The sequence below is a fragment of the Malus sylvestris genome, chromosome 4 (genome assembly GCF_916048215.2).
Source record: "Malus sylvestris chromosome 4, drMalSylv7.2, whole genome shotgun sequence".
NCBI lineage: Eukaryota > Viridiplantae > Streptophyta > Magnoliopsida > Rosales > Rosaceae > Malus > Malus sylvestris.
The window spans coordinates 12,051,449-12,067,093 of record NC_062263.1 but is presented as its reverse complement, the minus strand read 5'-3'; the positions used below and the strand labels follow the sequence as shown (position 1 = coordinate 12,067,093).

Sequence of the window (15,645 nt, the reverse complement as noted above, 5' to 3'; positions counted from 1 at the left end):
AACTCTAAACTTGTTGAATAGTTGTAGTTTATGTATTCTTCTACTTTTATTTTTCAATGTACTATTATTTTGTTCTCAATACAAGTATATATATTTTTTTTGAAGTGCAAATAGACACTTATTTACAAGATATACAATAAATTAACTTAAATCCACCTAGATCGCCTAGGTGCTAAGTCCCAACCTGCCATCCGACTAGCGCCTAGCGTTTTTTAAAACCTTACTTTTTACTATTATCTTCTTCTTCTTCTTTTAGAGTAAATTGTAGCTATGGTCCCTTAACTTTAATTCAATTGGAGCAATGGTCCTTCAACTAAAAATCCATTACCATTGGTCCTTCAACTCATCAAAACGTGCAGCTATGGTCCCTCAACTAAAAATTCATTACCTTTGGTCCCTCAACTTTAATTCAACTGGAGAAATGGTCCCTTAACTTTAACTCAATTGTAGCAATGGTCCTTCCAACATAACTCGTTTTGACAAATTTTTTTACGTAGTTGACGAAAAAGACCATAATTACACACTTTGATGAGTTGAGGGACCCTAATTATATAAATGGTTATTCCAACATAACATATTTTGACAAAATTTTGAAGAAATTGATGAAAATGACTATAGCTACACATTTTGATAAGTTGAGGGACCAATGGTAATGGATTTTTAGTTGAGGGACCATTGCTCCAATTTGATTAAAGTTCAGGGACCATTGCTACAATTTACTCCTTCTTTTATTACTCCAAACTAGGCTAAGGGAAGAGGAAGGTACAAACTTAGGATGCTGTACGATAAAGAGGAAAACTTTAATTAAGGCTTCGTTTCGTTCTAGTGGGATTAGAAGAGGTTAGTGTTTTGCCTAATCCATCTTTTAACCTTCAAGTTGTGGAAGATTTGAAATTGCATCAATTTTCTTATTCAAGGTTTAATAAATTTATAGAGTTATCCAAGCCAATCATAAATATCAAACAAGGGCCAAGACTTTTGAACAACGATTACAATGCACTCCAAGGCTGAGAAATATAGGCAATTCAAAATAACCCATCTTCTCTCTTTTTTCTCCCCAATCTAAGTGGCACTCTTGTATAGGAGATTACAAAAGTTCTACCGCAATCTAATGTGGGAATGAAAGGGTAATACTAGGGAGACTAAATTTTTAAACTAAATTTTTAAACTAAATTTGCAAACTAAATGATGTGTCATCAATAAAAAGTAGTTAATTGTATTGGAGATTACAAAAGTTCTACTGCAATCTAATGTGGGAATGAAAGAGTAATGTTAGGGAGACTAAATTTTTAAATTAAATTTGTAAACTAAATGATGTGTCAGCAATAAGAAGTAGTTAATCAACACTTACGTAAGTAATAATGCGATAATCAACAACTACACCACATATACAAAATCTAATTTAGAAATTAGTCTCCCTAGCATTGCCCGGGAATGAAAAATCATTTTCCATTATTTTCTAGTTTATTTTAAACGTAACGCATATGATCTTCCATACAGAAGTCATAATAACCTAGCAACCGAACATATATTGTAATACAGAGATACATTATTACTCTGCTGATTTTCTAATCTTTGATTGATTATCTTGACTATTTTTGTGGTTTTGGAAATGTGCCAAATGACAACATTTCTGTAGTGGTAACTTAGATCTGTTCGCCCATTTGTTTACACAAGCATATGCTCTTCATACATTTCCACTTTATGTAAACCTTGATCCCTTTCCCTTCAATAACACAAGGGATTAATAATTCCAATTTATGGAATGATTTTTTGGCCTTAAAATATGCGACAAAATCAAGCTAGCTAGGCTACAGTTGTCATTTCAAACAAAATATGATCCGGATTCTGTGGGCATGATCAACGATCCATATCTATTTACAGAGAAAAATACTTTTTGTCTTATATAATATACAGTTTAATATGCTGCCACATCATTCAAACAATAACTTAGGACAAACCTTTCGCACTAGAAAATATCACTTTCCTCTTCTATCTATGCAACCTCTTTGCTATGATCTCCCTCTATAATAAGACAACAGACCTTTGCTTCTATTGTGCCACACTATCGCCCTCTTTACATATATAATTGACAAATAGTTTTGGCCTGAACCAGAGCAAGAAAATTAGTGGCATTAGTTAGTACAATGAGTGATAGTACTACCCTCCCAGAAACTCAGGGAAATTTGACCCTCCCAGATGCATGGGACTACAGAGGCTGCCCAGCTGAGCGGTCAAAAACTGGCGGCTGGACGGCTGCCGCCATGATTCTAGGTATACCCAGCTTCCTGCTCTGGGTGTACGTTTGTGTTCTCCTTTAATTCTTTGCTTCTTGCATATATAGTACTGATCCTTGAGCTTTATTTTTATAAACTCTAAGGTGGAGAGGCATGTGAGAGGCTAACAACCCTAGGAATTGCTGTGAACTTGGTGAATTATTTGACGGGTACCATGCATTTGGGCAACGCTACCTCGGCCAATACCGTCACCAATTTTCTTGGCACTTCCTTTATGCTCTGCTTGCTCGGCGGTTTTGTGGCAGACACCTTTCTTGGCAGGTAATTAGTTTTCAATTGGCTTCACATTGTGTTTATCACTTGTGTTGTCCTCTCACTCTTGGTGTATGTGCGCTTTGAATTTACTCACAAATCACAATCACTCATTATTTGATTAACTTCTCATTGAGTAATAGTGAATACTAAGGGATCCCATTTTAGGTTAGATTTAGTTGTTAATTAGCACATACGAGGTGTCGTTATAATATAATTTGAAAGTGTAATTACTCTAATATTACTCTTCAAATCTTGACAGGTACCTAACGATAGCAATATTTGCCACCATTCAAGCAACCGTAAGACTTCTAATTTACCATTGGTATTGACAAGTACTCTAACATAGATCCACACCAAAATAAATTCATAATTAACTAATGACTCGTTTGAATGTGCTTTTAAAATTGTTAAAAGCGTTTTTGAGAAAAAATGTTTTTAGAAAGTGCTTTCTGCAAGAACTTCCAGGAAGCACTTTAAGTGCTTTTTTAGGATTTATTTACAATTTTACTAAGGATTGGTTCCAAAAACATTTTCACCAAAATCACTTTCAGTCATTTTAAAAACACATCCAAACAAGTTCTAATTTGGGTAACTTGCACTTGTTTACTAACCACACACATTCTACCCTACTTCTCTTACTATGTTTTTTTCTTTCTTTTTTTTAATTGCTTGTTTTGGTTAATAGGGTGTGACAGTATTGACCATCTCAACCATAGTCCCCAGCCTCCGACCCTCCAAATGCACCGATGGCACTGACCTGCCATGTATCACTGCAAGTGGGAAGCAGCTGACGGTCCTATACATAGCCCTGTATCTTACCGCCCTCGGCACCGGAGGCCTAAAATCCGGCGTTTCAGGCTTTGGATCTGACCAATTCGACGATTCCGACAAACAAGAAAGAAAACAAATGACAAACTTCTTTAACTGGTTCTTCTTCTTCATAAGCATAGGCTCACTCGCTGCAGTGACGGTTCTTGTCTACATCGAAGACAACTTGGGGAGGCAATGGGGATATGGAATCTGTGTATGTGCAATTGTTCTTGGCCTCATTGTGTTCTTGTCAGGCACAAGACAGTACCGTTTCAAGAAACTTGTTGGCAGCCCTCTGACGCAGACTGCGGCTGTGTTTGTGGCGGCATGGAAGAAGAGGAACATGGAACTGCCGACGGACTTGACGTTGCTATACAACGTTGATGACATAGATGATGGAAAGAAGAACAAGAAGCAGGAGTTGCCTCATAGCTACCAGTTCCGGTTAGTTCCAACATACCAATTCCGGTTAACTGCTTTAACTTTTCTAATTTTCTTTCTTCAAACAATAAAGATTTTATTACAAACGAACAGTAAATAGGTATAAAGTGAGACAGTTAGACAGTATTATAGGTAAGTTAATTTGATAATTATAACATGATCAATCCACCTAAAATACTACAGAAAGAACGTGATGTTCGAGTTCTTTGTCCCGACACTTGTTAGGGGACGTGACAATTGCAACGGGGCTTATCCACTCTTTTCTTTTTGGGTATAATTACATACACCAACTGTTCGTGGGAAGATTTCTTTGGAGAAGGGTCCTCGGACCTCAGCACAGCTCCCCAAGGGATTGGCACTTTGGATGTGTAGTCGGACTTTTACTTGTTGATGTGCTACAAGAAGAGGACAAAGTTAGTTTTGAAAGGTGCCTTTGTGGGGCCTTAGGTATAGGCCTTGACGCTTGCAATCAAAACTAACTGAGTGCTAGGCGTGCCACTGCTATCTCGGTATAGCAAATGTAGAACAAGAGTGTGGTTGAGTGTCTTTGTCTCTGGGGTCTCTTCCTCCTTTTATAGGCAAATTAGCCTGACTGCTGCAACTTTGTTCTTGCCCGAAAGCACTTTGAGGGTAGTGAGTCATTAGCTTTTTACTTGAAATGCCACTAGAAAGTGTTCGTTGGCTGGTAGTAGGTTGGTCTCCATCACTTGTCACTTCAATAGTAAGCATGTGGCTTGTATTTGGCTAAAAAGGTTTCAAGTTGCCTTTGGGCTTGGTGCTGGGTTTCGGTCAAGTCCCCTTTTAGTTGGCCAAGTCCAATGTTCAAATATTAACCCAAACAGTGCCCCATTTAATCATTGTTGAGTCTACAACCCAAGATGCTAATAATGATTAAACACCCGCCACACGTCTTCACTCAGGACTTTCACCATTTAAAATTTCCGTTGTGAACTAAACCTTTGCACTAACCCCCGAATTTCATCATTAATTAACTGCTCACCATATAATTCTCACTTAAACTCCTCGGCAAAGTACCTTAGCCATTTTGACCCTTCAAATTCCCAAAACTTCCCAGAATTCTCAAAGCCTTCAAATTTTCCAAAAACTTACCTCGTTCTTCAGTTCTTGCCTCCTAATTCCAACTTTCTTCCCATTTTCTCCTTAAAATCATCCAATGGCACCCAAAGTTGCTCGAACTCAATCTTCCTGCGAAACTGGTAAAGGGATTTCCATCATGCCCCGCTTGCTCAACGGTCTGCATCACCCTCAAGCAGGATGAAGGATGAAGGATAAATGCAATGGATAAATGAGCTTGAGCCAATCTTTAAGCAAAAATGGATGAACAACAATATTTATGAGTTGATAATACTCTCTAAGACCACCGTGATCGTCAAGCCCGAGCTTCTCACTACAACCCTCATTTTTTGGAACTCGGGCACCAATACCTTCGACTTCAGGATGAGCCTTATGTCTCCTACCATCCTGGATATAGTGCAAGTCTTTGGGCTTAGGCCCTCATGCAGGGTTATAGAAGCTACTCAAGACTAGGCACCTCCTTCTTGCCCGACTGCTGAGAGTTCGAGCAGCTCCCCTCCCTTTCTTCAATTGGAGTATAACTATGCGACCTTCAAGAGTTATGGAACTTCTTCATGGGTTTTATCCCGTTTGCCAAGAAGGAGTTTGGGCCCTCTTCCTCCAATGCCAACAAGGACCAAGAGCACATGTACTTTCTCCTGTACTGGCTCAATAATCATGTCTTCCCAAACAAGTCCAAATGAGTAAAAGTTGAATAAATCCCCCTAGTGGAAGGTTTGTACAACTTCGATAAGGTGGCCACATGCCCCTTCCTCTTTGCTCATCTCTATCATTTCCTATATGACATTACCAAGGGTGAACCATTTAAAACTAACATGAATGGTCTAACTTGGATGATTCAGCTTTAGCTTATAGTATTTCCCCAAGCTTCGGGCTCCCAACCTTGAATTTCCTGAGGGTGTTGCTCCTGCCCGAATTTTAACCGAAGCTTCTCCAACCAATCACTCCACGTTTTCTTGCGTTTACTTCTTCAGAGTCTGCAAGACTCGGGCAGATCTAGAATGGGGGGCCTTTGTGCTTAAGGGAGACCCTTGGTTTTCTGACCAAGCCATCTAAGACGCCTCTGGAAAAGATGCTAGTCCCTTATGCAGAGAGAGATTTATCAGTTGTATTCAATCAAGGGACCTAGCTTGGGGAGTAAAGAGTGACCGCTAGACAGTTGGGTTTTAAACAAGTTATCCCGGTGCCCTTCTTCGACCTCGTTCACTGCAGTACCTCATATCATCTTCACTCTCCAGAAGGAGTCACATTCAGAGCTGCATGTCGAAGTCTCAAGGTACTGAGCAGAGTTGCCAGCAAACCTATGGCTCTTAATTTTGAATACACCTCGACCTTCTCTTCCTGGTGGGAAGCAAAATGGAGCAAGAAGTACGGAAGAGACCTGCGTGAGGTTCATGATCGCGTTTTCAAGCAATTAACAATCAAATCCCATCAAAAGCTAAGAGAACTTGAAGATTGGAAGGAGATGATTTATCGGAAGAACCAACTACTTCTAATAGGTATCCCCTACTTCTTCCACTTGTAATTTATGAAATTTTCTTGAATCTGCCCTCTTTAATCCTTTCCTTGGTTTCTTTACACTTGCAGCCCAAGGCAATCCCACAGAGCTGGATGTCGGGAAATATGAAGATGATACGGACGCCTTTAAGCTTTAAGAAGTTGCGGCTGAAGCCAAAAGACAAGGTGTTGGAAAAGATGGGGATGTCTCTGAGCTGCTTGGGGACTCGGATGGCAAGACAGAGCCTGCAATGGAGCCTCAGGCAACGTGTCGGACTCGAGCCACAGTAGTAGAGACTTCTGTGTCTGAGCCCAAAGAGCAACCTCGAACTCAACTCTCCATCCTGGTCCGTGAGCAACCTCCACTAATAAGAGAACAAGGGCACAGGGTTCAAAATCCTCCAAGTCTTTCGCTTATGTAGCTGAGGCGAGCGTGGGTAGGAAGAAACAGAAGGCTTATAGTAAGTGAATTTTGTTTCAACCTTCCATTCTTACTTGCATTTTGTGTTTAAGAGCTAACAACTCCACTTTCATCGAATCTAGGGTCTCAAGCAACTAAAAAGCTGACTATCGTCTCAAGGGATGGTCATCTGAGGGTCGAGATGTAACAAAAGGCCAAGGATCTGCAAGATTCCACTCTTGAAGCTCTAGAGCTATGGCCTACATTTCAAGTTTACTCTTTTGAGTTTTCCCTTCATCTTTTCTACTTTCTTCTTGACTCTTTGCCTGATTTCTGTAACAAACCATAAGGGAAGAAATGATCTTTCCGCCCGAGGCCTCTTCACCTTCAGCCTAAATGATACCAACTTCTCATTTTCGTGCTAAATCTTTGAAGGTATATCTCTTTTCATTCTTTAAACTTTTATCTTCACCAATTTTAAGGTTTTAACAATTGACTTTCACTTTTTGTAGGCAAAGGTTGAAGTTTCTTCCTTTTGTTTCTCAGCCAAGCTCTCTCTTTCTTACTTCAGTTCTCTTCTATACACCAACAGTCTTTTGATTAAGGACCTGACTGCAGCTACTTGGTCTTTTCTTCTTTGTTCTAACATTACTGCTGTTAAGGAGTTGGGACAATATAGGGTATATCCCATTCTTCCCATGTGACGAACAATCCTTGCTCCAAAAGCTTTTGGGCCGTCACCTTAGTCGAGCGGTCGTTCTCAACTCCTAAACACTAAAGAATCCCAATAATAGGATTATAAAAGCTGGCTTCTGCCACATTGACAGTGTGAAGGAATGGCCGTGACTTGGCCTCCACCATCTCCCAAAATCCTGGTTTCATAGCTCATTCCTCATGGTAGACTGCTACTTTTTGCTTCAGGGTGGAAGGCACAGAAAGACTCTGGTGAATCCAATCTCAGCCTAGAAAAGCTCCATAGGTGGAAGTACTATCCATAACAAAAAGGGCTAGCATGATTTGCTTGGAGCCCAAGTTAACCTTTAGAGGCAATATCTCATGAGTTCTAGTGATGGCTCCAGAGAAACTGGAAACTGTTAAATCCGTGGGGATGAGATCATCCTCACTTCTACACACCATTTTCATCTACTTATATGGTAACACATTGACCGCAGCTCATCCATCAATCAAAACCCTATTGAAGGGTACTCCCTCCAGATGAGCAGTTACATATATAGGCTTGAGATGGTTAGCTAGGGGTCAAGTTTGGGTGACTAAAGACCATTTTGTCTATGTACACCCTCTCGGGCTCTTTCTTTGTGAGTTCAGACAAACCTGTTCTGCCCGAGTCCTCATTTCCCGCTTCTTCAACACTAACATACGCCATCATAGGTTCTGTTGCCAAGTAATAACCCTCCATTATGGCAGGTTGATCATGCTCATCGTAAAACATGGCAGATAAAACATATGTCATGTTTACGTGAAAGTTGCTAGGTTCAGGCACGTCATCCTTCTTGCCCCCCAATGTTGTCCATGAATTCATCTAAATAAGCATGTACCTCTTTTGGCAACATCAGCTCAGGTAACACTTCCTCTTGAGTTATGCCAAAGTTTGGCATTTGTCCTAGAACTTCATAAAGAGTATCAACCAACAACGGTGTGGGCAACCCCCTCTCAGGTGAGATAGTTCCAAAGTATATTGGTTCTGGGCTCCATCTTGGGGTTGGCATCATCACCATGTCCTCTTGAGCTCTCCTCAAGATTTTGTACTTCCCAGGATGAGGGTTTTGTGGCATATGATCTTCTTCCCCCTCTGTTTTGCTATTAGCCTTTTCTACCTCCTTTTTTATTCACCAACGAAGTTAGTTTCTTCCCCCATAAGGTACGTTCTCAAACTTCTCATTTTTAAAAGTTTCTGAGGCAGTGGGGACTTTTAATGAGTTTATGTGGGCTTTGTGCTACCTCTAAACTCTCTTGATCATAGAGGCTTTCATTTATTTGACAGGTCTCCCATCTTTTCCAACCACGCACTATTTCCGTCCTATTTGGGCATGATTTTTCTTCATGACTGGATTCATTATCCTCTCCTTTATTCTGACATCTCCACTGACATAGCTTGGCTAGGGTGGCCTCACATCCACCCATTTTGGTATTTTAGCTTCTCTATCTTCCCTTTCTTCAGAGGCTTCATAATTTCTGAATACCTCTGATAAACCCTTTGGTTGAGAATCTCCTCCCAACCTTTAGAAAACATCTCTAGAGGTCTCTTTCTTAACTGCCTGCATGATACTTCTACAAGCTTCTTGTTCTTCTTTCTCCTTTCTCTTGATCAACTCTTGATCAATAATAGCTCTTGATGTTGGCACTTCTAACTCACATTCACACTGGTACTTACTACACAACATTAACCTTTTAACAATGGTTGTTTTGGGTTTTTTTGGGCAACTTGATAGTTCCTTCAGTAGGCCTATCATTTGGTCGTCTTTCAGCCTTTACTTCCCACGTGGCTTTTCCTTTTTCCTTTCTCAGCCCAAACCAAGTTGATCATGTTAATTGGGGCTTCTAGGAAAGGATCTGTGTCAATCATCATATTGGCCTGGGGTTTCTCCAACAACAACTTTCCCTTGACTATGAGGTCTTGTATCCAATCCCTAAACTGGACACAATTGGCTATAGAGTGGTTAAAAGTGTAGTGCAGTTTGCAATACTTCTTTCCCCTTAGCTCTTTTGGCTTAAACATCTTTTTGGTGCTATCGGGCATAATCACTTTTGCCTGCACCAACTCTTTATAGATCTTCGAGGCCTTAGTCAAATCAAAAGAATAACTCTGGTATTTAGGGGGTTTCATAGGGACAAATCCACCATCATTCATCACCACTTTCTGATCCTTAACTGGTTGGACTAACCCCTTCACTATTAAAGGTTTAAAGGGGGTAGTCATCTCTGCCGCACACATGTCCATCCTTTCTCTTCCATGGCCATCATTTTGTTCTAGCTCAGCTCCTTCAAACTCCAGTTGGTGAATTGCAGCTTTATTTTTGTAAAAAATAAGGAGCCTTGGATTAGTGTTTCACTTGTTGTTCTTCAAGCAATAACTTTTCATAATTTGTGGTAGCAACCACCAACTCTTGTAACTTATTGAATTGTACATCATAAAACTTTTTCCTCAAAGGCAACCTTAAAGCCTTCTGAGCAATGGATATGAGTTGGGCATGATTGATTAGGAATTGGCACCTCATTCTTGTCCTTCTGAACCTCATCATGTAGTCTTCTGTAGACTCATGTCCTTATTGCTTCACCTCCACTAGGTCATTGGTAGACATCTAGGGCTTCATCCTATAGAACTACTCATGGAAAGCCATCTCCATCTGCCCCTAGTTAGCAATAGAATTGGGGGGCAACAGAGAATACCATTGAGATGCTAGGCCAACCAACGAGTTCCCAAACAATCTTAACTTATAATTAGAATTGTCTTCAAATGCCACGCAATGGTTGGAGAACTTGAAGATGTGATCTCTAAAGGATACACTGTCATCCTCCCCATTAAAAGTAGGAAACGCGGGTATCTTGAAGTTAAGTGGAAAAAGATTATGCTCATCAATATACTCCAAGTATGGCTTTTGGTAGGTGATCTTGAACAGTGGGAGAGCCTGAGGTTGAGCATTCTGGCCATCATCCTTCTTAACTCAGCTAACAAATCTCTGAGTTGCTGGTTAGCTGTATTGTTATATAGGGGATGTGAGGTTCCCCATTTCGGGCTGCGATCATTACCCGAGAAGGTTTCCTTCTTTGGGTCGGGTTTTCTCCACTTGGCATCCCCTCCCTTATTGACCAATGGTGGGCGTTTAGTAGGCTCGCCTTTCCACTAGATTCTTCGATTAATTGGGGCATCCCATACTTCTTTCTTTCTTGCCCACTCTGCCCCTTACTATCTAGTGAAAATAATAGGGGGTCGAGCAACTCCGCTTCTAGAATCTCTTCCAACACTGGCTTACTAGCTCCAGATTCTTCCTTATCCCTCCCTTTATTCCTATTTTCCTCAAGCAAAGGAAATAAGGGAATAACCAATTCTTTCTCAAGGCTCTTTTCCCTCATCATTTCCCTGGCATAACCATTCTTTAAAGTAGAGTACTCCAAATCTAAACTTTTTTACAGGCTCCCTGTTAAAGAACAGAGTCTACTTACTTCTCTTCTGGTTTCCAGAGTGATCTTCTCCATACTTTGCAGCACTTGTACCATGGTGGCTTGCAAATCTTCATTGGTTACCTTCCCTCATAACTTCTCAGATAAAATCGAGCTTTCTAGAATAGCTGGTCCTTACAGGGAAGGAAAATCCTCTAGATGATTTGTCATGCTCGATCTTGGTAGACACTGAGGTGGCTCGTATTGTGTGTTCCACCTGAAGGTTTTCTCCTTCCTTCTTCTTCTTGGCATACAGGACTATGAATATCCTACCGGGCTTGCCAAAACTATGTTCGGGCGAAGATTTCTCTAGAGAAGGGTCCTCGAACCTTAGCACAGCTCCCTAAGAGATTGGCACTTTGGATATGTAGTCAGGCTCTTGCTTGTTGATGTGCTACAAGAAGAGGACAAAGTTAGTTCTGAAAGATGCATTTGTAGGGCCTTAGGTATAGGCCTTGAGGCTCGCAATCAAAACTAACTGAGTGTTAGGCATGCCACTACTATCTCAGTATAGCAGATGTACAACAAGAGTGCGTTTAGTCGATTACTTGCGCCCTAAGTTACTCGAACTTGTTGTTATCAAAGAATTGTCGTGGATGGATGAAGTCTACATTAAGTTCTTTTTCTTGCCTTGTAAACAATGACTTTTAGTTCATAGTCTTGTATGTTCGAATGAAGGGAGTCCATATCGCCTTAAGTCATTGTTTGGTCCTAGATTGCTTTTAATGAAGACATATTCATTAAACTAACCAGATCCAGATGCAAATAAGACTCTTAAAGTAGGAAAGCAGGTGGATAGGACTTGAATACATACAGGAGAATGCATTAAGTAATAGATCTACAAATTTAGAAAACAAACAAAAAGCTTTGGACAAGATTTCACCTTGTCAGTCAAGGTTGAACCTCTTGCAGTTACTTCTCTTTGAATTAACAGGGGTTTATATGCTAAAAAGGGATGGGTGGTAAACAAGTTTACACAAGGGAATCGATACTACGCCACAAAGGGAGATAGCAGAGCTTTAAGCTGGACAAGAAATAGCTTGTCACTAAAAAAGACTAAATCTAGGTTGATTTCAGCTTTTGGATGCAAATCTTGCTTGAGAGCAAAGTTTGTATGTTTGTTTGTTTGATTGGTTGAGTGTCTTTGTCTCTGGGGCCTCTTCCTCCTTTTATAGGCAGATTAGCCCGACTGCTGCAACTTTGTTCTTGCCCGAAAGCACTTGGAGGGTAGTGAGTCATCAGCTTTTTACTTGGAATGCCACTAGTAAGTGTTCTTTGGCTGGTAGTAGGTTAGTCTTCATCACCTGTCACTTCAATTGTAAGCACGTGGCTTGTATTTGGCTGAGAAGGCTTCAATTTGCCTTTGGGCTTGGTGCTGGGCTTCGAGCAAGTTCCCTTTTAGTTGGCACCCTTGGGCTTTCCTTCATCTAAGTCCAATGTTCAAATATTAACCCAAACACCAACCAATGGGAAACATTAATTATCCCATCAGTGAGAAATGAGAATACATATTGATATAAGAATCTTGGTTATTGGCCTGCTGCAAGAGAAATTGACCATGAAAATGACAGCTAACTGACTTTTGTTGGAGAACTCATGCCAATTTATAGAATAAATATCAACTAACTAACTAACTAACTATATATATATATCACAAGATGTATCTCCCATATTAGTCCTATATATGTAGCTATTTCCCCATTCATGCCATTTGAAACAAACGTTTTTCTTTTCCATAATTCATTTTTAGCCTTGGAATCATATACATATCATAATTCTCTGTGTCTTATTTTTTCCAATATATATCTTTGACCAAATTATTTATGGGAATTTTAACGAAAAGCTCCCGGTACTGTTTACTTTAATGAAAAATCACATTTTTACACTAAAAAGTCAATCTAGGTACTATTCAATTTACCCCTTAATTTGTCCTTATCGTTAAAACTCAAAGTTTTCAAGCTATTTTCATTAGTTTTCCTATTATTTATATACTAACCCCAATAGGATTGGTCTAGTGGAAAGTGAGTAAAGGTTTGAAACTTTCATCTGAATTCGAATTCACGCGGATGCATTCTTTGGTTTTACCGGCTTTGCTTTAACCTACCGATATGTATATGAATATCTTCACCAAATTATTTGTTTATGTATGTACATATATATCTTTTTCTTCCGATATCTTACACGTTATGCTATGAAACCATATACTAATATAATCCATATATTTCAATCAGAATATCTAATCAATAATTTAGATTAATGTTCAACAAAAATCATGGACCAATATTTTCAAACATATATTTTGTATTTTGTTGTGTGGTGGAGTGATGTATATAATTTAGAGAGAATCAAAGCATATCACGAAGAATGGGGCCAGTCTGTCCTGCATGAAATTAAATCGATCCTCACGTAGTCACGTTATTTGTCTTTCGCATCGGTCACGGACATATTTCCTTTGCTTATATATTCCACTACCTCCTGTCCCTGCCGCTTTGCCTTGCTCCCTTTGCATTCCATCACACACTATTATCTTTTGAAAAATATTTTCTTGGCATAAGAAACAACTCTGAATGACAAAATGATCATGTGAGTCACAAAACTTCCCTTGTGCTTGTTCACGTGACAGTGTTCTTAAGGTTGTATTATTATTTGGAAATTCTTTTCTTTTTTAAGTTCCCATATACTGCACCTAGAAAGTTGTTCAATCTTAACTTGATCACACATGTGCAACGTAAAACTACAAAAAATGTAACTAAGTGAACTAATCAATTAAGAAAAGATTAAGTGGGAGCGTTCTTGTCACGTCACAATTTTAATAATACGAAGAAAAAAACTTACAAGAAATTTCTCACGAAATTTTTTCTTAAACTGACGAGGATCTATATATCTTGAAATAAACTATTCATTACACGCATAGAAACGATGCTACCATGAAATTGTACATTTGGCTGATAAGAACATGAATCAGGGTTTAGGGTTTGTCTATAATTTGAATTAATTGGTTTGTTCTTGTGCAGTTTCTTGGATAAGGCAGCAATCAAGGACCCAAAAACTGAAGGTGGTAAAACTGCGATCGTAAACAAGTGGAGTTTATCAACCCTAACCGATGTTGAAGAAGTAAAAATGATCATCAGAATGCTACCAATCTGGGCCACTACCATCATGTTTTGGACAATTTATGCCCAAATGACCACATTCTCAGTGTCCCAAGCAACCACCATGAACCGCCACATCGGAAAATCGTTCCAAATTCCGCCGGCATCCCTCACTGCTTTCTTTGTAGGCAGCATTCTGTTAACTGTCCCGGTTTACGACCGTATTATAGTCCCAGTTGCAAGAAACTTACTAAAAAACCCTCAAGGACTAACCCCATTGCAGCGCATAGGGGTTGGTTTGGTATTCTCAATATTTTCCATGGTTGCAGCAGCACTCACAGAAGTCAAGCGTATGAATGCTGCAAGAGCACATGGTTTGACAGGCAATCCAAAGGCTGAGATCCCACTGAGTGTTTTCTGGCTGGTCCCACAGTTCTTCTTTGTGGGGTCAGGAGAAGCCTTCGTGTACATTGGGCAGCTGGACTTCTTCCTCAGGGAGTGCCCGAAAGGAATGAAGACTATGAGCACAGGGCTGTTTCTGAGCACCCTCTCATTAGGGTTTTTCGTGAGCTCACTGTTGGTGAGTTTAGTGCACAAGGTGACAGGGGACAGGAAACCATGGTTTGCAAACAATATCAACCGAGGAAAGCTTTATGATTTCTATTGGCTTTTGGCGCTTTTGAGTGCTTTGAATTTGGTGGTCTATTTGTTTTGTGCCAATTGGTATGTCTACAAGGACAAGAGGCTTGCTGAGGAGGGCATAGAATTGGAGGAAGTAGAGACTTGTGTGCATTAATAATGCATATTTTTCAATTACTTCCCTATCTTGTGTCTTTGTTTTTTTTTTCGTTTTTTTTTTCTTTTCTTACATAAGCTTGTACAAAAGATAAGAAATGAAGAATCATTAAAGGTAGCTAATGATCTGCTCCACTTGTTTTTTTAATTTTACTTTGATTATGTTTTAGAATGCAATAATGCGTGTACTTATGATTGTATTTAATTACTTTATTGACTGCCTCTCTAATAGTTGTCACTCCAACCTACATCTATATGAGATGAATCTTTGTTAGAGCATCTCCAGTCGGAGTGCATATGTAGATGTATAACACACATACATCACTTGTTCATTGGAAAGTTTTTTGGTAGGCAATTTTAAGGGGATATAAAATATCCATCTTGGCATAAAAATGTAAATATTTATATATATTTACATATTTTATCACATGTCCAAAAGAGGTGTCCAAATTCATATTTACACCTCCCAACTAGAACAAAAACCAAATTTACATGATTACATGTTCCTAAAATGTCCATAAGATATAAAATTTTACATTTCAAATTTGCAACTCGCGATTGGAGATGCTTTTTAAAAGGTGATCAATAATGTGACTATAGACATCGAAATTTCGGTAAATAAATGTTGACCGATAAATCAAAGTGTCAACGCTCATGTATTGCATAAATTTTACACGTAGCATGTGACTCAACGAAAATTGAAATGAGTTGGAAAAGTCATCAAATAAGACACGTGTCAACACCTGGCAGAAACGACTTATTTCATCTGGGATATTATATTCAA

At 39.4% G+C, this 15,645-nt stretch overlaps 1 protein-coding gene across 1 annotated transcript; it reads left to right on the top strand.

The window, feature by feature from the left end:
• Window positions 1-2,006: 2,006 nt before the first annotated feature.
• LOC126617774 (protein NRT1/ PTR FAMILY 6.3-like) lies at window positions 2,007-14,984 on the top strand. The gene is made up of 5 exons (XM_050285824.1): window positions 2,007-2,274; window positions 2,381-2,558; window positions 2,812-2,851; window positions 3,238-3,806; window positions 13,989-14,984. Exons 1-5 carry the CDS (start codon window positions 2,148-2,150, stop codon window positions 14,860-14,862), a joined length of 1,788 nt encoding a protein of 595 aa, XP_050141781.1. The 5' UTR covers window positions 2,007-2,147; the 3' UTR covers window positions 14,863-14,984.
• Window positions 14,985-15,645: the final 661 nt, after the last annotated feature.